At 52.3% G+C, this 21,983-nt stretch overlaps 2 protein-coding genes across 10 annotated transcripts in view; one reads left to right on the top strand and one right to left on the bottom strand.

Annotated features, from left to right (window-relative positions):
• The window catches only part of LOC140405540 (HIG1 domain family member 1A, mitochondrial-like), a 102,387-nt gene that overhangs the window by 32,051 nt on the left and 48,353 nt on the right, over nucleotides 1-21,983 (bottom strand). The gene's annotated exons all lie outside the window — the stretch shown is intronic.
• Nucleotides 1-21,983, top strand: part of LOC140405537 (natural resistance-associated macrophage protein 2-like) — a 214,439-nt gene that overhangs the window by 183,578 nt on the left and 8,878 nt on the right. For 7 of the 8 annotated variants that reach the window (XM_072494098.1, XM_072494101.1, XM_072494102.1 and 4 more), the window contains one exon: nucleotides 7,023-7,041. The exons of the other annotated variant lie outside the window; for it this stretch is intronic. In XM_072494098.1, the coding sequence (XP_072350199.1) occupies nucleotides 7,023-7,041 (19 nt within the window). The remainder of the gene's footprint in view (nucleotides 1-7,022; nucleotides 7,042-21,983) is intronic. 8 annotated transcript variants of the gene reach the window in all.

Here is a 21,983-nt window from a genome sequence, read left to right as displayed (position 1 = left end):
GCCCAAAAAACATCCATCAACTGTTACACTGCTTCCTATTCAGCCAAGACCGTATCCATGTTGTTCCTGTCCCGTTTATTCCATGAGCTATAATGTTTCCCACAAGTCTATTGTGTGGCACTATATCGAAAACCTTCTGAAAGTCCATGTAAACCGCATCAACAGCATTACCCTCATCGACCCTTTCTGTTACCTCAAAAAACTTAAGCATGTTAGTCAAACATGATTTCCCCTTCAGAAATCCATGCTGGGTCTTCCTAATCAATCCACATTTTTCCCTAGGACTACTAATTCTATCCCGAATAATTGTTTCGAGAAGTTTGCTCACCATTGATGTTAAACTGACTGCTCTGTAATTGCTGGGGCTACCCTTACAAACTGTTTTGAACAAGGGCATAACATTTGCAATTCACCAGTCCTCTGGCATCTCCCTCGAGTCGAGAGAAGACTGCAAGATTATCCGCAGGGCCCTGGAAATTTCCATTCTCACTTCACTATCCTTGGATGCACCTCATCGGATCCTGGTGCCTTGTCAACTAGTACCAACAGTCTATTCCTGACCAATTTTGATCCCTTCTAGGGACAGGGTTTCCTCGGCAGTCACCAATGTCCTGATGTGGAGATGCTGGCGTTGGACTGGGGTGGGCACAGCAAGAGGTCTCACAACACCAGGTTCAAGTCCATCAGGTTTATTTGAAATCCATGAGACCATAAGACATAGGAGCAGAATTAGGCCACTCGGCCCATCGAGTCTGCTCCGCCATTCAATCATGGCTGATATTTTCTCATCCCCATTCTCCTGCCTTCTCCCCATAACCCCTGATCCCCTTATCAATCAAGAACCTATCTATCTCTGTCCTAAAGACACTCAGTGATTTGGCCTCCACAGCCTTCTGCGGCAAAGAGTTCCACAGATTCACCACCCTCTGGCTGGAGAAATTCCTCCTCATCTCTGTTTTAAAGGATCGTCCCTTTAATCTGAGATGGTGTCCTCTGCTTCTAGTTTTTCCTACAAGTGGAAACATCCTCTCCACGTCCACTCTATCCAGGCCTCGCAGTAGCTTGTACGTTTCAATAAGATCCCTTCTCCTAAACTCCCAGAGTCCTCAAACGTTCCTCATACGACAAGTTCTTCATTCCTGGGATCATTCTTGTGAACCTCCTCTGGTCCCTTTCCAAGGCCAGCACATCCTTCCTTAGAAATGGGGCCCAAAACTGCTCACAATAATCTAAATGGGGTCTGACCAGAGCCTTATACAACCTCAGAAGTACATCCCTGGTCTTGTATTCGAGCCCTCTTGACATGAATGCTAACATTGCATTTGCCTTCTTAATTGCTGACTGAACCTGCACATAAACCTTGACCCTAAATCACAAGCTTTCGGAGCGCAGCTCCTTTATCAGGTGAAGTGAGCTCCCCACAGAGTACTGTACCCCAGTGTTATACAGTGACAGGCCCGTCCCCACCAGTACTGTACCCTAGTGTTATACAGTGACAGACCCGTCCCCACCAGTACTGTACCCCAGTGTTATACAGTGACAGACCCGTCCCCACCAGTACTGTACCCCAGTGTTATACAGTGACAGACCCGTCCCCACCAGTACTGTACCCCAGTGTTATAGTGACAGACCCGTCCCCACCAGTACTGTATCCCAGTGTTATACAGTGACAGACCCGTCCCCACCAGTACTGTATCCCAGTGTTATACAGTGACAGACCTGTCCCACCAGTACTGTATCCCAGTGTTATACAGTGACAGACCCGTCCCCACCAGTACTGTATCCCAGTGTTATACAGTGACAGACCCGTCCCCAACAGTACTGTACCCCAGTGTTACACAGTGACAGACCCGGCCCCACCAGTACTGTACCCCAGTGTTATACAGTGACAGACCCGTCCCCACCAGCACTGTACCCCAGTGTTATACAGTGACAGACCCGTCCCCACCAGTACTGTACCCCAGTGTTATACAGTGACAGAACCGTCTCCACCAGTACTGTACCCCAGTGTTATACAGTGACAGACCCGTCCCCACCAGTACTGTACCCCAGTGTTATACAGTGACAGACCCGTCCCCACCAGTACTGTACCCCAGTGTTATACAGTGACAGAACCGTCTCCACCAGTACTGTACCCCAGTGTTATAGTGACAGACCCGTCCCCACCAGTACTGTACCCCAGTGTTATACAGTGACAGACCCGTCCCCACCAGTACTGCACCCCAATGTTATACAGTGACAGACCCGTCCCCACCAGTACTGTACCCCAGTGTTATACAGCGACAGACCCGTCCCCACCAGTACTGTATCCCAGTGTTATACAGTGACAGACCCGTCCCCACCAGTACTGTGCCCCAGTGTTGTACAGTGACAGAACCGTCTCCACCAGTACTGTACACCAGTGTTATAGTGACAGACCCGTCCCCACCAGTACTGTACCCCAGTGTTATACAGTGACAGACCCGTCCCCACCAGTACTGTATCCCAGTGTTATACAGTGACAGACCCGTCCCCACCAGTACTGTACCCCAGTGTTATACAGTGACAGACCCGTCCCCACCAGTACTGTACCCCAGTGTTATACAGTGACAGACCCGTCCCCACCAGTACTGTACCCCAGTGTTATACAGTGACAGAACCGTCTCCACCAGTACTGTATCCCAGTGTTATACAGTGACAGACCCGTCCCCACCAGTACTGTATCCCAGTGTTATACAGTGACAGACCCGTCCCCACCAGTACTGTATCCCAGTGTTATACAGTGACAGAACCGTCTCCACCAGTACTGTACCCCAGTGTTATAGTGACAGACCCGTCCCCACCAGTACTGTACCCCAGTGTTATACAGTGACAGACCCGTCCCCACCAGTACTGTATCCCAGTGTTATACAGTGACAGACCCGTCCCCACCAGTACTGTACCCCAGTGTTATACAGTGACAGACCCGTCCCCACCAGTACTGTATCCCAGTGTTATACAGTGACAAACCCATCCCCACCAGTACTGTGCCCCAGTGTCATACAGTGACAGACCCATCCCCACCAGTACTGTACCCAGTGTTACATAGTGACAGACCCATCCCCACCAGTACTGTACCCCAGTGTTATACAGTGACAGACCCGTCCCCACCAGTACTGTACCCCAGTGTTATACAGTGACAGACCCGTCCCCACCAGTACTGTACCCCAGTGTTATACAGTGACAGACCCGTCCCCACCAGTACTGTACCCCAGTGTTATACAGTGACAGACCCGTCCCCACCAGTACTGTGTCCCAGTGTTATACAGTGACAGACCCGTCCCCACCAGTACTGTGTCCCAGTGTTACACAGTGACAGACCCGTCTCCACCAGTACTGTACCCCAGTGTTACACAGTGACAGACCCATCCCCACCAGTACTGTACCCAGTGTTACATAGTGACAGACCCATCCCCACCAGTACTGTACCCCAGTGTTATACAGTGACAGACCCGTCCCCACCAGTACTGTACCCCAGTGTTATACAGTGAGAGACCCGTCCCCACCAGTACTGTACCCCAGTGTTATACAGTGACAGACCCGTCCCCACCAGTACTGTACCCCAGTGTTATACAGTGACAGACCCGTCCCCACCAGTACTGTGTCCCAGTGTTATACAGTGACAGACCCGTCCCCACCAGTACTGTGTCCCAGTGTTACACAGTGACAGACCCGTCTCCACCAGTACTGTACCCCAGTGTTACACAGTGACAGACCCGTCCCCACCAGTACTGTACCCCAGTGTTATACAGTGACAGACCCGTCCCCACCAGTACTGTACCCCAGTGTTATACAGAGACAGACCCATCCCCACCAGTACTGTACCCAGTGTTATAGTGACAGACCCGTCCCCACCAGTACTGTACCCCAGTGTTATACAGTGACAGACCCGTCCCCACCAGTACTGTACCCCAGTGTTATACAGTGACAGACCCGTCCCCACCAGTACTGTACCCCAGTGTTATAGTGACAGACCCGTCCCCACCAGTACTGTATCCCAGTGTTATACAGTGACAGACCCGTCCCCACCAGTACTGTATCCCAGTGTTATACAGTGACAGACCTGTCCCACCAGTACTGTATCCCAGTGTTATACAGTGACAGACCCGTCCCCACCAGTACTGTATCCCAGTGTTATACAGTGACAGACCCGTCCCCACCAGTACTGTACCCCAGTGTTATACAGTGACAGACCCGTCCCCACCAGTACTGTACCCCAGTGTTATACAGGGACATACCCGTCCCCACCAGTACTGTACCCCAGTGTTATACAGTGACAGACCCGTCCCCACCAGTACTGTACCCCAGTGTTATACAGTGACAGACCCGTCCCCACCAGTACTGTACCCCAGTGTTATACAGAGACAGACCCATCCCCACCAGCACTGTACCCCAGTGTTATACAGTGACAGACCCGTCCCCACCAGTACTGTACCCCAGTGTTACACAGTGACAGAACCGTCCCCACCAGTACTGCACCCCAGTGTTACACAGTGACAGACCCGTCCCCACCAGTACTGTACCCCAGTGTTATACAGTGACAGACCCGTCCCCACCAGTACTGTACCCCAGTGTTATACAGTGACAGACCCGTCCCCACCAGTACTGTACCCCAGTGTTATACAGTGACAGACCCGTCCCCACCAGTACTGTGTCCCAGTGTTATACAGTGACAGACCCGTCCCCACCAGTACTGTGTCCCAGTGTTACACAGTGACAGACCCGTCTCCACCAGTACTGTACCCCAGTGTTACACAGTGACAGACCCGTCCCCACCAGTACTGTACCCCAGTGTTATACAGTGACAGACCCGTCCCCACCAGTACTGTACCCCAGTGTTATACAGAGACAGACCCATCCCCACCAGTACTGTACCCAGTGTTATGCAGTGACAGACCCGTCCCCACCAGTACTGTACCCCAGTGTTATACAGTGACAGACCCGTCCCCACCAGTACTGTACCCCAGTGTTATACAGTGACAGACCCGTCCCCACCAGTACTGTACCCCAGTGTTATAGTGACAGACCCGTCCCCACCAGTACTGTATCCCAGTGTTATACAGTGACAGACCCGTCCCCACCAGTACTGTATCCCAGTGTTATACAGTGACAGACCTGTCCCACCAGTACTGTATCCCAGTGTTATACAGTGACAGACCCGTCCCCACCAGTACTGTATCCCAGTGTTATACAGTGACAGACCCGTCCCCACCAGTACTGTACCCCAGTGTTATACAGTGACAGACCCGTCCCCACCAGTACTGTACCCCAGTGTTATACAGGGACATACCCGTCCCCACCAGTACTGTACCCCAGTGTTATACAGTGACAGACCCGTCCCCACCAGTACTGTACCCCAGTGTTATACAGTGACAGACCCGTCCCCACCAGTACTGTACCCCAGTGTTATACAGAGACAGACCCATCCCCACCAGCACTGTACCCCAGTGTTATACAGTGACAGACCCGTCCCCACCAGTACTGTACCCCAGTGTTACACAGTGACAGAACCGTCCCCACCAGTACTGCACCCCAGTGTTACACAGTGACAGACCCGTCCCCACCAGTACTGTACCCCAATGTTGTACAGTGCTATACCTGTAAGAGTTCTGCAGTCACATTCCTAATTTGGAAGGATAAAATCTTTTCTTGCTCTGGAGGGGATCTCTAACAGTTTATTTGGACACAAATATTCACGGGTTTCAGTGAAAATTCAGTGACAGTTGAGCATTTGTACAGATTGGGACCACCCAATGTGGTGTTTTTTTGTTTTACATTTGCAATAACTATTGTACAGGCTACATACACACTGTTGTCCCAATTGTCTTTTCACGGTTATTGATATTGTCACGCGAGTAAGAATCCAGCGATCCGGGGTAATGCTCTGGGGTCCTGGCTTTGAATCCCACCACAGCAGATGGTGACGTTTGATTTCAATAAAAATCTGGAATTATAAGTCTAATAATGACCATGAAACCGTTGTCGTTAAAACCCATCTGGTTTGCTCATGTCCTTTCGGGAAGGAAATCTGCCACCCTTGCCTGGTCTGGCTATCATCGATGATCTGTACAGCAATGAATAGAAATATAAAACTTCTGCTTCTGATTTAATGAAGCTTTCCTGTTTCCTCTAAATTCTGTTTCCTCTAAAATCAAGCTCCCAACCAGTGGAAACAGATTCTCCCGTCCGCAGAATCACAAAGTCGGGTGGCATAGTGGTTAGCACTGCTTCCTCTCTGCGCCAGGGACCCGGGTTCAATTCCAGTCTTGGGTCACAGTCTGTGGAGTTTGCATGTTCTCCCCCGTGTGTGCGTGGGTTTCCCCCGGGTGCTCCGGTTTCCTCCCACAGTCCAATGATGTGCAGGTTAGGTGGATTGGCCGTGTTAAATTGTCCCTTAGTGTCCAAAGATGTGCAGGTTAGGTGGATTGGCCATGATAAATTGTCCCTTAGTGTCCAAAGATGTGCAGGTTAGGTGGATTGGCCATGTTAAATTGTCCCTTAGTGTCCAAAGATGTGCAGGTTAGGTGGATTAGCCATGTTAAATTGTCCCTTAGTGTCCAAAGATGTGCAGGTTAGGTGGATTGGCCATGTTAAATTGTCCCTTAGTGTCCAAAGATGTGCAGGTTAGGTGGATTGGCCGTGTTAAATTGTCCCTTAATGTCCAAAGATGTACAGGTTAGGTGGATTGGCCGTGCTAAATTGTCCCTTAGTGTCCAAAGATGTACAGGTTAGGTGGATTGGCCATGCTAAATTGTCCCTTAGTGTCCAAAGATGCGCAGGTTAGGTGGATTGGCCACGATAAATTGTCCCTTATTGTCCAAAGATGTGCAGGTTAGTTGGTGTTATGTGGTGATAGGTAAGGGGAGTGGGCCTAGGTAGGGTGGTCTTTCAGAGGGTCAGTGCAGACTCGACGGGCAGAATGGCCTCCTGCTCTGCAGGGATTCAATGATTCTTGTCGCTGGCCCATGTGTGGTGTTTTATCGTCATGTGTGTCTTTCCTCTAGGCAGCACCTGAGGAGAGCAGTAAGTACAAATTGTCCGTGAGCTTCTGCTTCTGACTGATGCATCCAAATTATCCACGCACTCTTCTCTCTGGATGGGCACAATTAACTTGGTGGTTATAGTTCAGTCGAATTAGTCTGCAGTCATGCCGACACCGTAAAATTGCTTTAGCGCCTGCAGTAGATTGCCATTGATCCTTGCATGCTGTGAATTTGTTGAAGGGGCACTGATGATCATTCGGTGAGTGATGACTGCTTTTTAAATCGTTTTGTGAAATATGCATCTTATATTCGAAACTCCCTGATGTTTGTCCTCTGCTCTGGAATGTAGAAAATGTTCCAGCTCCCAGCCCTTTCACCCCTCACTGCCACTTTCCTGTTCATCAGCAGCCTGTGCTGATGTGGGCTGAACTTGAAAATGGCCCTCCTATCAGTGCACGCTCTGTCCTACCCGTCAGCAATTCCAGTTGAGATTTTTAACTGCATGTCGCACTGGGCAGGAGGGTTGCACCCTTGTATTAATACTGTTTCGAGTCACTTTGTTTTGCACCTTTGAGTCCAGGGCCACTTGTCTCATCAAACGGAGATCTGGTCAGAATGGTTCCAGCACTATTCTGTTAATTTGGCCGAGTGCTCATTGCTCTCAGTCATCAACTTCAGCAGGATATTTAGTTCACAGCTGATCCCGCACGCACACACGTGCACACACACACACACACAAGGCGGCACAGTGGCGCAGTGGTTAGCACTGCTGCCTCACGGCGCCAAGGTCCCAGGTTCGATCCCGGCTCTGGGTCACTGTCCGTGTGGAGTTTGCACATTCTCCCCGTGTCTGCGTGGGTTTCGCCCCCACAACCCAAAGATGTGCAGGGTGGGTGGATTGGACACGCTAAATTACCCCTTAATTGGGAAAATGAATTGGGGACTCTAAATTTATTTTTAAAACCACATATATATATATACATACACACACATACATGTGCACACACAAATGCACATATAAAAACGTGCGCACACACCCAGAAACAGTGACACGGACACACATACACACACAGCCAGGGTTTTGTCAACAGGGTGTCATTTCCAATGTCCTGACCAGACCTGTGCACGATTTCCGCTTTCACTCATTTGCCTCCCCCACACGATTATAATTAAAATTCTAAGTGCCAGCGGTGTGCTTGCAAAACACATTTGAGGTTGCAAGGGAAGCTCTTCATTGGTGAGACCTACCGTGAGCTACATGCGCTTTCTTGGAGGATGGCATAAGAAAGTCCTCCCGCCAGAGAAGGTGAGCAACTATGGGGTCATCCGCCGACCTTGGGTCCAGTGCAGGAAACGGGCAAGCATAAGTGCCAGTGTCCATCTTCAACAAGAGTCTCTCACGTGGTTGTCAATACTCTATGTGTGAGTGGGCAGCCTCAGTACCACATGGTAATGGAGTTCAAAGCGTCTGGAAGTTTGCCTTTTGTATGCGCTTGGATACAAAGTCGGAATGACGGGATTGGAAGCATGATGGCGATGCATGCAGGGAAGTGGGTTAGATGCCATTGGACATGACACTAACCCTGCACTTTGTCAAGCAGACCCAGGGCAAGTAGGCACACAGGAGGAGGAGCTCCAGACCTGAGGCTCCTCACAACGACCAAGGAGGAGGTGACGGAGATTGCCGATGAGGAGGGAACCGGATTGCTAGCAGATGGTGAGGCTGGACCAGGCAGGAGGAAGGAGGATGAGGCAAACAAATGGACCCACAGGGTTAATGTGAAGAACCCAAACTGTGATGATTCCTAATCTGATTTCTTTTGCTCTCCACTGCAGGTCATCACCATCCAAGGATCAGGCCACAGCCAGTACAGGAACCACAGTTGTCCATGTCTGGGGCCAAAGTAACCAGCAGCCCATCCGATGCATCATCACCAGCCTCCGCATTCACCTCTGCCAGCGCAGTTACACCCACACGGTCCGCGGAGGGTTTGCGTGTAGATTTGTGGGGTGGGGTGGCATGTGGCACCCATGAGGGACAGCTGGAAGTGCCATTCTGCACCCAGATGGAGATAAACGTGTGCCAGCTGCCTTCGCCTCAGCACAATCAATCACAGGGTAAGTGGCATTGCCCTCTGCCACTCACCCCAACAGCTCCAGCAGGCCAGGCTGAGGGGGATGCCCCTGCTCCCTGTGCAGGAGACCCCCCTCCCTGTATGCCTGTCCTCAAGGCCCGATGCCTCCAGAGGACGTCTGTCACAGTCACCCAGGGCAACTAGAATGGACAGTGCGCAAACTACCTTGCCCTCAGCTGCTAGTGTTGGGATAGTACTCTGACATATCAGCACTCGGGTACTACCGGTGCGTTTTCCATTTTGCTTTGAATTGATAAATTAAAGCACAAGATAATATTTTCTGTAAACATTCATAGAGAATTTATGGGGGCCTATCATAAGGTGAAATCTAATCAACATTTGGCAATGTTGGTTCCGGTGAGAAAAGGGTCCCTTTGTTTAAGAAGGGTAGCAGGGATAATCCAGGGAATTATAGACCTGTGAGCTTGACGCCAGTGGTAGGCAAACTGTTGGAAAAGGTACTGAGGGACAGGATCTATTCACATTTGGAAGAAAATAGACTTATCAGTGATAGGAAGCATGGTTTTGTGCAGGGAAGGTCATGTCTTACAAACCTAATAGAATTCTTTGAGGAAGTGACAAAGTTAATTGACGAGGGAAGGGCTGTAGATGTCATATACATGGACTTCAGTAAGGCGTTTGATAAAGTTTCCCATGGCAGGTTGATGGAAAAAGTGAAGCCGTATGGGGTTCAGGGTGTACTAGCTAGATGGATAAAGAACTGGCTGGGCAACAGGAGACAGAGAGTAGTGGTGGAAGGGAGTGTCTCAAAATGGAGAAAGGTGACTAGTGGTGTTCCACAGGGATCCGTGCTCGGACCACTGTTGTTTGTGATATACATAAATGATCTGGACGAAGGTATAGGTGGTCTGATTAGCAAGTTTGCAGATGATACTAAGATTGGTGGAGTTGCAAATAGCGAGGAGGACTGTCAGAGAATACAGCAAAATATAGATAGATTGGAGAGTTGGACAGAGAAATGGCAGATGGAGTTCAATCCAGGCAAATGCGAGGTGATGCATTTTGGAAGATCGAATTCAAGAGCTGACTATACGGTCAATGGAAGAGTCCTGGGGAAAATTGATGTACAGAGAGATCTGGGAGTTCAGGTCCATTGTACCCTGAGTGGTCAAGAAGGCATACAGCATGCTTGCCTTCATCGGACGGGGTATTGAGTACAAGAGTCGGCAGGTCATGTTACAGTTGTATAGGACTTTGGTTAGGCCACATTTGGAATATTGCGTGCAGTTCTGGTCACCACATTACCAGAAGGATGTGGATGCTTTAGAGAGGGTGCAGAGGAGGTTCACCAGGATGTTGCCTGGTATGGAGGGTGCTAGCTATGGAGAAAGGTTGAGTAGATTAGGATTGTTTTTGTTGGAAAGACGGAGGTCGAGGGGGGACCTGATTGAGGTCTACAAAATTATGAGAGGTATGGACAGGGTGGATAGCAACAAGGTTTTTCCAAGAGTGGGGGTGTCAATTACAAGGGGTCACGATTTCAAGGTGAGAGGGGGAAAGTTTAAGGGAGATGTGCGTGGAAAGTTTTTTACGCAGAGGGTGGTGGGTGCCTGGAACGCTTTGCCAGCGGAGGTGGTAGAGGCGGGCACGATAGCATCATTTAAGATGCATCTAGACAGATATATGAACGGGCGGGGAACAGAGGGAAGTAGATCTTTGGAAAATAGGTGACAGGTTTAGATAAAGGATCTGGACCGGCGCAGGCTGGGAGGGCCGAAGGGCCTGTTCCTGTGCTGTCATTTTCTTTGTTCTTTGTTCTAAAACGGTGTAAAACGCGCCGGAGCGAGCAGTGGGAAATTCCCCGGATTATTGAGCCTCTGGGGAAAATAATGATTTAACCACGTGAATCACGGCGAGCTCGTGGAGTTCTGCTGCTCATCGGCTCACCCCGGGGCAATCCATGGGGAGCTCCATAAAAACGCCTCACAGCACTTGTTCCACATCCATTAGAGGGTATGGCTGCCAGGAGGCCAGCACAGAGCCCCGACCAAACTCTTGGATGGTGTACAGCAGTGATGTGATGTCCTCTGTCACACAGACGTCCTTCCAGAAGGTCACCGTCCCTGCCTGGGAGGCCATGGCAGCCTCAGTCAGTGTCAGCTCACTGTAGAAGAGGACAGGGTGGCAGTGTTGAAAACGGTGAATGACCTTCTTCATGCATGATGTGGAGATGCCGGCGTTGGACTGGGGTGAGCACAGTAAGAAGTCTTACAACACCAGGTTAAAGTCCAACAGGTTTGTTTCAAATCAGTAGCTTTCGGAGCGCTGCTCCTTCCTCAGGTGAATGAAGAGGTATGTCCTCTTCATTCACCTGAGCCACATACCTCTTCATTCACCTGATGAAGGAGCAGCTCCGAAAGCTAGTGATTTGAAGTAAACCTGTTGGAATTTAACCTGGTGTTGTCAGACTTCTTCATGCAGCCAGGGTCGGTCTGCCACCTCTAGTCCCTCACTGCACCTCCTCACACACCCCTCGCACCTCCAAGGTGATCTCTTACCCAGCCACCTTGCGGGTTGCCAACACCTGTCAAAAGGCCCTCTTACCATCCTCTGCTCCTCACATCCCCGCTCCCACTCCGGTCCCACGCCTGCCACACCTCATCACCATCTCAACGGGCAGGATTCCCGCCTACACTCTCCCATCTGTCTCACTGCAGGACAAACCTGAGCACAATCGGTGCGAGTGGGCACAGCCACCCGGAGTTATTGTGAGCTCAGATGTCTCACCCCCTTTGAGGAAAGAGCTCTTGAGCTGGCCAGGGAGGAGCAGGACCGAGCTTGTGCGGAGGGTAAAGTGGGGGCTGCAGACAAGAGAGAGACCCCTCAGGACACACAGTCATTCTTCAAGCCTCACATGAGTAAACATCGTCTCATCATTTATCCCCCCACGTGCTAATGCCATCTCCCTTCCCTCGCAGGGCAATCTGTCGACCAGCCTGAACCATCCTCGCACCCCTGTGGAGACCACAGACCCGAGCAGTTCCGAGGGAGACATCTCGGGCACCAACACTGAAGAGGTGTCACATCCGTCACCCACACCCTCCACTAGCACAGATACTCACACCTAGTAGGCAGGCTTCTGGGTCATTCACTGGTGAGCACCTCACGGCTGATGATCTACAGCAGGCGCTGGCAGGGACACCCCAGGGAACCGGCACTCGGAGAGATGCCAAAGCCCAGGACATTGCTGAGCTCCTGGCCGATGACATGCTCCCAGGTGAGGTTGTCCCAGAGCTGCTGGAGCTGCAAAGACAGAGTCACGAGTGTCAGGAACAGATGGCAGCATCTCTCCTCGGAGTGCAAGGCTGACTGGAGGAGTCCCATCGACTTCTGTCCAAGGAGATGATGCCGTTGCTCCTACGCAATTAGGCCAACAGTGTGAGGGTGGCATCATCAGTGGAGACCCTGGTGCAGGACGTGCACTCCATGGCAGGGGAATGCCCGCTCCATGGTTCAACTCATAATCTCCAGAGCTGAGGGTGTGAGCTCCATGGTGCAGGGCTTCAACAGCACGGAGCAGGCACTGGTGTGAATCCACGAGTGTCAGTGCCAGAGGAGGGCGGGGCTTCTGGATCACATTCCAGCTGCCCCTCGATCCCATAGAGGAGTCCAGAGTCCCCCAGGCACCCAAAGGGAAGAGGATCGGCAGGAGCTCAGCCCAGGAGATCCACTGACACCCACTTCCCTGTGAGCAACACACCTCGAGCCCCGCACACCGAGGAAGGTAGCACTCCCAACTCCTGGGCTGCCCGAAAGCAGGCCGGGACCCTCAAGGTCCAGGCGCCCCAGAAAATGCCCGCCAAGGTCATCTCAGGCAACGGGCGTGGAAATCAGCAGATCGCCTCAACCTCAGCCGTGGGTCCTGGAGGATAGAGCTAGACGTTGCAGGAGGGTGAGGAAGAGGAAGAAGCGATAGACATCTCGTGGGCACGGGTTAACCTAGGCTCTAGTAGAGATAAGTCACCATTGTCTTATTGTTCACCAGCAGCTCCTCCGCCCTGTCATTTCATGGCACCATGCTCTGCAAACTCCCAGGCACACTCTCCGTTACCTCCCTGCGGAGTGTGACAATGACAGCGCTGTGTCTCTGCCAGCTCCCACACTGAGGATGCAGTAAAGGTTAGCCAGGAAAACACCAGGACCCCTGACCTTGGGGTGGCCTGCAGCAGATGAGAGCTCATTCCGCGTTTCTGAACCACGTGATAAGCCTGTTCATTGGCGGGTCGAGATCAGCTCTGTCAGGCAGGAATCAGACATATCGCTGAGGATGAGAAAAGCATCGCTCTGTCCTCACTGTAAGTCATCGTCATTCTCCTTCAGAGTGCGGCCGATGGCTTTAGTGCCCTGCCCATGAATGTAGGAACCATTATGATGATCGCCCGCAGGCACACAGTACTGATGAGGTGTCACACCTCACGGTGGGAGAGCTATTCCCTAGTCCTGCTCGTCCCCAAACCCATGAGGTGTTCCCTAGACCTTCGCCCCATGTGGGTCTTGCCCATGGCCCTAGACCTTCATGGGTTGTCCCCCCCCCCCCGCCGGTCCCTTTGTGGGGAGTGCAGTGGCTGTATTGGCGAGCACCCCCCGGCCGGTCCAGACACCAGAACCGCAACTTGAGCAATCCAATCACCTGCCTGACAAGCACACGCATTGACCCATCAGCCTCGTAGCGAGTCTCCACAGTTGTTTGTGGCTCCTGCACAGACGTCATCCACCACCTCCTGTGTGGGTACCTCCTGGTACGAGCTGGCCATTGAGGGAGTGGAATCTCTTGCCGCCGTGTGACACCATGGGCCCCATCCTGCACCTGGGGCATGCCTGCAAAGCAGGCGAAGCCCATGGCCCTGACATCCTGGCTTGCCTGGTCCCAGTCTAAGTTGATATACATGTGGGCCCTCATAAAGGGCATCTGTACCCTTATGCATTTGTGTGTGGCTGACTGGGAGATACTGCACAGGTCATCGCTGCTGCACTGAAACCAGCTTCCCGCATAGAGGTTCAAAGCGGCCGTTACTTTAAGGGCCACGGGCAGTGGTGCCAGCTCGCACAAACATGGCAAAAGTGGTCCAGTTTCCTGGGACAGACGCAGTCTTCGATGGCATTCAAGCTCCGACATGTGCAGGTAGGATGATCAACGTCGGAAGACATTGACAGTAATGTCCCCTAAGAGGCTCCACTACCACAACAGCTATGGGCCCAGCTCCCCCTCCTCTATAGGGCACTGGCCTTAGTCACATGCAGCAGCACATCGATATTTCTGTTGCTCACTCACTATGAGTTGTAAAGTCAACTCGACAGGTTTCATGATTCTCCAGAATCATGCACTGAAAAGGGAATACCAAAGTGAGCGATGAGGAATTCTGACAGTGTCCTGATCTCGGCCCTCTCGGGACCTGGGTCATTCTGACAGTGTCCTGATCTCGGCCCTCTCGGGACCTGGGTCATTCTGACTGCGTCCTGATCTCGGCCCTCTCGGGACCTGGGTCATTCTGACTGCGTCCTGATCTCGGCCCTCTCGGGACCTGGGTCATTCTGACAGTGTCCTGATCTCGGCCCTCTCGGGACCTGGGTCATTCTGACTGCGTCCTGATCTCGGCCCTCTCGGGACCTGGGTCATTCTGACTGCGTCCTGATCTCGGCCCTCTCGGGACCTGGGTCATTCTGACAGTGTCCTGATCTCGGCCCTCTCGGGACCTGGGTCATTCTGACTGCGTCCTGATCTCGGCCCTCTCGGGACCTGGGTCATTCTGACAGCGTCCTGATCTCGGCCCTCTCGGGACCTGGGTCATTCTGACAGTGTCCTGATCTCGGCCCTCTCGGGACCTGGGTCATTCTGACTGCGTCCTGATCTCGGCCCTCTCGGGACCTGGGTCATTCTGAGTGTCCTGATCTCGGCCCTCTCGGGACCTGGGTCATTCTGACAGTGTCCTGATCTCGGCCCTCTCGGGACCTGGGTCATTCTGACAGCGTCCTGATCTCGGCCCTCTCGGGACCTGGGTCATTCTGACAGCGTCCTGATCTCGGCCCTCTCGGGACCTGGGTCATTCTGACAGCGTCCTGATCTCGGCCCTCTCGGGACCTGGGTCATTCTGACAGCGTCCTGATCTCGGCCCTCTCGGGACCTGGGTCATTCTGACAGCGTCCTGATCTCGGCCCTCTCGGGACCTGGGTCATTCTGACAGTGTCCTGATCTCGGCCCTCTCGGGACCTGGGTCATTCTGACAGTGTCCTGATCGGGACCTGGGTCATTCTGACAGCATCCTGATCTCGGCCCTCTCGGGACCTGGGTCATTCTGACAGCGTCCTGATCTCGGCCCTCTCGGGACCTGGGTCATTCTGACAGTGTCCTGATCGGGACCTGGGTCATTCTGACAGCGTCCTGATCTCGGCCCTCTCGGGACCTGGGTCATTCTGACAGCGTCCTGATCTCGGCCCTCTCGGGACCTCGGTCATTCTGACAGCGTCCTGATCTCGGCCCTCTCGGGACCTGGGTCATTCTGACAGCGTCCTGATCTCGGCCCTCTCGGGACCTGGGTCATTCTGACAGCGTCCTGATCTCGGCCCTCTCGGGACCTGGGTCATTCTGACAGCGTCCTGATCTCGGCCCTCTCGGGACCTGGGTCATTCTGACAGCGTCCTGATCTCGGCCCTCTCGGTACCTGGGTCATTCTGACAGCGTCCTGATCTCGGCCCTCTCGGGACCTGGGTCATTCTGACAGCGTCCTGATCTCGGCCCTCTCGGGACCTGGGTCATTCTGACAGCGTCCTGATCTCGGCCCTCTCGGGACCTGGGTCATTCTGACAGCGTCCTGATCTCGGCCCTCTCGGGACCTGGGTCATTCTGACAGCGTCCTGATCTCGGCCCTCTCGGGACCTGGGTCATTCTGACAGTGTCCTGATCTCGGCCCTCTCGGGACCTGGGTCATTCTGACAGCGTCCTGATCTCGGCCCTCTCGGGACCTGGGTCATTCTGACAGCGTCCTGATCTCGGCCCTCTCGGGACCTGGGTCATTCTGACAGCGTCCTGATCTCGGCCCTCTCGGGACCTGGGTCATTCTGACAGCGTCCTGATCTCGGCCCTCTCGGGACCTGGGTCATTCTGACAGCGTCCTGATCTCGGCCCTCTCGGGACCTGGGTCATTCTGACAGCGTCCTGATCTCGGCCCTCTCGGGACCTGGGTCATTCTGACAGCGTCCTGATCTCGGCCCTCTCGGGACCTGGGTCATTCTGACAGCGTCCTGATCTCGGCCCTCTCGGGACCTGGGTCATTCTGACAGCGTCCTGATCTCGGCCCTCTCGGGACCTGGGTCATTCTGACAGCGTCCTGAACTCGGCCCTCTCGGGACCTGGGTCATTCTGACAGTGTCCTGATCTCGGCCCTCTCGGGACCTGGGTCATTCTGACAGTGTCCTGATCTCGGCCCTCTCGGGACCTGGGTCATTCTGACTGCGTCCTGATCTCGGCCCTCTCGGGACCTGGGTCATTCTGACAGTGTCCTGATCTCGGCCCTCTCGGGACCTGGGTCATTCTGACAGTGTCCTGATCTTGGCCCTCTCGGGACCTGGGACATTCTGACAGTGTCCTGATCTCGGCCCTCTCGGGACCTGGGTCATTCTGACAGCGTCCTGATCTCGGCCCTCTCGGGACCTGGGTCATTCTGACAGCGTCCTGATCTCGGCCCTCTCGGGACCTGGGTCATTCTGACAGTGTCCTGATCGGGACCTGGGTCATTCTGACAGCGTCCTGATCGCGGCCCTCTCGGGACCTGGGTCATTCTGAGTGTCCTGATCTCGGCCCTCTCGGGACCTGGGTCATTCTGACAGCGTCCTGATCTCAGCCCTCTCGGGACCTGGGTCATTCTGACAGCGTCCTGATCTCGGCCCTCTCGGGACCTGGGTCATTCTGACAGTGTCCTGATCTCGGCCCTCTCGGGACCTGGGTCATTCTGACAGTGTCCTGATCTCGGCCCTCTCGGGACCTGGGTCATTCTGACAGCGTCCTGATCTCGGCCCTCTCGGAACCTGGGTCATTCTGACAGTGTCCTGATCTCGGCCCTCTCGGAACCTGGGTCATTCTGACAGTGTCCTGATCTCGGCCCTCTCGGGACCTGGGTCATTCACCCATGCACATCCCCTTCTGTGAGTGCAGTTGAGTGGATGCATGGAACCATCATCTGCATCCTTAAAGAGAACTTCAAAGATGCCCCCCGTCATGACCTTGAACAGGGTGAGTGATGGTAGACATCACCCTCACACCTCGCATAGGGGCTCACATCGGTGTCATCTGTGTAATGTTAATGCTTCTGTGAGCATTTCAGTTCCAGGCTTGGGGGCCAACGCTTCGAAAGGGTTAAGAACTTGGCTCCAACTATTTTGTGTGAAAGCCAAATAAACTAAATTAAGAGAACTGAGGGACAAATTCAAAGGGGCAGCCCCTTTAAGGGACGCTGCCTTAAACCAAAACAAATCACAAATGAAACTTAAAACATTAAACTGGAATGTGATTTAAGAGGGTCAACATAGTATCCCAGCGGTGCCCAGCGTGCACGGAAAGCCTCGCCTCGATGGTGCCCATGGACGCTGCATGCTCCCTTTCCAGGGATACCGGGCCGCGAATGAAGCTGTGGCAGACAGTTGGGTCGGTCGCTCGCTGCCACGATCTGTTTATGGCAAGGTCCATGAGCAGGTTCATGGGGAGGTCCGCCACCCTCCTCACCCCTCTCTGCACCGGGTACCCGTAGATCAAGAGTATGGGGCTAAAGTGCAAACAAAACGGCACCAAAACGTTTTTCAAAAATCTAAAGAGGTACAGCCTAAAACAACTTACATACGCTGAGCCTACTGCACCTGGTTTTCCCAGGCCCGAGTCTGCTTAGCTGCTGAGATCAGACGAGATTGGGCCGGAGACGTCCCGGACCGCTCACTAATTGCATGCTAATGGTTTGAAATGAGGTTCCAGGGCTCCACCAGCGAGGGGGGGGTTGAAAATCAGAAATCATGATCGCTCTGGAGAATCTTGTTTTCTGATTCTTTCTAGATTTTGTGCCTGCGTCGTCATTCTCACTGACAACTAACACGGGCTCATAATTGCCCCATAGTGTCAGAGGTAACAGTCATGGCACACCCCACGTTTCTCACAATGTTGATAGCTCGCAAGGAGGTAGAGATACAGACATTGCCCCTGAATGAGATGTGTTGTGTTTTTGTGCAGTCTTGATTGAATCATGTGAAGTGTTACTTCTCTGATGATCATTCTGTGGAACATGGATTTAAATGCAGGTACAGCCGCCCACCCACCACACACTCTCCATGCACTCTGGAGGATACTGGTCCATTTAATGCTCAGTGGCTATAAATGAGGCAGTTACAGTTCAAAGCACTTGAGTGATGGTGTTGGATCAGAATAATTGGGCAAGGCAGGCTGTGACATGGATGTCCACATCCCCCTAAAATGACTGTGGTATCAGCATTCACTGAGTGAGTGGATATGACACTGCTCCAGTCGCCATTCTAGATGTTGAGGACACCAGGGTAAGTGTTAATTTAGGAAGGGAGGATGGCATGGCTAGGTCTGCACCCAAGGTGATGGATGCTTGGTGATGGCCATGCAGAACTGGCATTGTTACGCAAAGTTTGTGTCGAGTATCTTTGGCGTCCCTTGCACGTCCTACCATGGGCCTTATGTGCTCTTCCAACAAATCCTGCTTATCTGAGGAGGGCTGATCTTTCTTGTGCTCTTTCCCTTGTAACATCTGACAGAGCACTATTAGTGACACTCTGGAGTGCACCTTGCAGAGCCCCTCCACACTGCTCAAGGGTGTGGAGTCCCATTTTCAGAAGCTCATTGGTGTGCGAGATGTTCGCTCCATCCAACCTGACCTGCGCCTGAAACAAATCTGGCAGCTAAGAGTTGCACCAAGTGTATGGGTCGTGACAGATCCCGGGGAAACAAGCACAGACCTGCAGCGTTCTGTCAGGTGATGCATTTTGGTGGGAAGAACATGGAGAGACCATATAAAAGGGTAAAATTCTTAGAGGGGCGCAGGAGGCAGAGGGACCTGGGTGTATATGTGCATCGATCAGTGAAGGTGAGGGGACAGGTGGAGAGATGGAAAGTGATTTGCAGAAGAAGCAAGTGTGAAGTGAGAAAGTGCTTTTCCACACAGCATGTGGTCGGGGTCTGGAATGTGAGGTCTGGAAGCCTGGTGGAGGCAGACTCAATCGAGGCATTCGAGAGGGTGTTCGATGATTATCCAGATAGAAGAAATGTGCAGGGGTACAGGGAAAAGGCACGGGAATGGTACGAAGACATGATGCTCGTTTGGAGAGCCGGTGCAGACACGATGGGCCAAATGGCCGCCTTCTGCACCGTAACAATTCTGCGATTCTCCTGTGGTCACACACCAGTTTTACATTCAACGGGTGAAATCTTTCACAATTTGCAATGCAGCTGGCTAATCCCAGGGCGCTTTTATGGTCACATGAGAGCAGTAAGTGACACCTTGCACTCAAGGAAGGTTAATGACACTGAGCATAGCAGACCTTGCAACTAGGCTGCCTTTCTCTGTGGTGGTGTATAAAACGATTGGCATGTCTAAATAGGGCATCAATTACCTCCTTTATGCACGGCAACCTGTGAGATGCTACCTACGTCACCTGTCACACCCGGAAAGCCATCGCTGGCATAGAAATTAAGTGCCGCTGTAACCTTAAGGGCCACTGGTATGCGATTCCCTCCAAATCCACACAAACACCTTGATGAGCAATCTTATATATCTCAGTGGCTATGTCCCGGGACATCCTCACGCATCACCTCTCTGACATCTGGAGGTAGTTTGTTCTCGTCCTCTGGATGAGTTGGCAAGCCACTGCCTTTCTTCACCAATGCTTTGCCTGCAGGTCTGAGTGCAGACCAAGCCTCTCCCTCTGCTGCTGACCGCTGTTGGTCTTGTGGCCTCTGCTGTTGAACAGAAAGAGCTCTCCTTTCTCCACACACTGTCCTCCTGCTCCCAGGGCTGCAGGCAAGTGGGTGAAGACCACCACTGGCAGTAAATCACTGTGAAGACAGCCAAACCGCCGAGTGCCTGCTCGTCACCAAATTGTGAGGGAATTCTCTTAATTGATCAATGAACTCCAGCCATCCAAAACAACCCTTCTCCAATCAATCTTAGATTCCGAAAAGCTGCATTTCAAAAGAGACATTAAAATTGTGGTGGATGTTACATTCCGATGCTGATCCTGTGCCTGCTACACCCTTTCCCTGGCACCTTGATCCTTGCCCTCATCACCTTTGACCCATCCAACATAAACTTTCTGATTGGTGACCCTTGACCCTATTACCATTTCCCTGCGCATGTTATCTCTTCCCCTTGTGTCTCCACCTGTGTCCATCCCAATGATCCTCAACCTTCCCATATGTTCCTGTGGCCCATCCCAGGAGACCTTGCAATTCCCGACCCTGACGCTGAACCTGCCTATTCGTACAATTTCTCCCTTTGGCTGTGACTGTTCCCTCTGCCACAGAGCACCCCCAATTTAACCCTCAGGACCCCAGCATTAATAGCACCCACCCACCCACCCTTAGGGCCCTTATTCCATTTTTCAATTCCTGCCATGACCACCCACCCCCATTGCAGAACCACAACACCCAGAATACTGGGCCCTCCGCCCCTCTTTCCCTCCTCCCCCCACATCCTGCACCCAAACATCACCCTCTGTCCACCCTTCCCTCCATCGCACCAAAAAAACCTTAGCCACAATTACACAGAGCTGACTTGCATGCCACCTTTAAACGATGATGAACTAGGTGCCACTGATTTTACCCAAGAGCAGGACTGGTCCAAGTGAATGAGTAATCATGATATACAAATGTATGTCATAGAAACCTACCTCTGTCCCGCTTGAGGCTCGACATGTCACAAACACTTTACCACTCTGTCTCAACGGGCCATCAGGGAATCAGAATTTCACATCCTGCCTAACCATATCACCCTTACCATATTCCCTGCTCTTGTCGTCTTCATAGAACTCGCCCTAGAGACTTGCACGCACGCACACACCAATATGCATGCACAAGTGGACATGCACACTCCAAAACAAGTACCACACCACGGTGCACATGCACAGTCCACTGCACGCACATGGTGAGCATGCACTTGCACACAGAAATGGGCACATATGCAGACACGCAGATATGCGCACATTTCACACAGACATACACAGACACGGGGTGCACATCCACACAGGCACAAGTGAGCACCTGCACACAAACACACCCACCCGATGCACACAAACGTGCAGGTACAAACACAGATACGCATTCATATGCACACGTGCTCACCGATGTGTCACACGCATAGACCCATGCATGTACACACATTGACAATGACAAGTGCACACTGGCAAACGTGTATACACACAAAGATATAGATATGCAGGCACACACACACAGGCATGCACACAAACAGCACTCAGACACAGAGACATGCCAGTACGCACAAGTTTCAGGAGTAGACATGTAGACACATGGGCCGTACACATGAGCACACACAACAGACACAAGTGCACACAGAAACAAATTCACGCACACATGCACACGTGCAAATACACAGGTGCCTGTGCACACAGAGACATACGCAAACACAGGCACACACACAGGTATACAGATGTACATATTGACAAGCACATCAAGAGACACACATGCAGTCAGATAAACAGACATAAATGCTTTCCTGCAAGTGTTCCTGGATAGTGATCAGGAGCAGGAACTAGGGCATGATTTGTTCCCAACCAAAAATGTGCAAATGACTGACTCCTCTTCTTATTA

Source organism: Scyliorhinus torazame, chromosome X, assembly GCF_047496885.1.
Source record: "Scyliorhinus torazame isolate Kashiwa2021f chromosome X, sScyTor2.1, whole genome shotgun sequence".
Lineage (NCBI taxonomy): Eukaryota > Metazoa > Chordata > Chondrichthyes > Carcharhiniformes > Scyliorhinidae > Scyliorhinus > Scyliorhinus torazame.
Note: the sequence above shows the minus strand (reverse complement) of the source record. Positions and strands in the feature narration are given on the sequence as shown.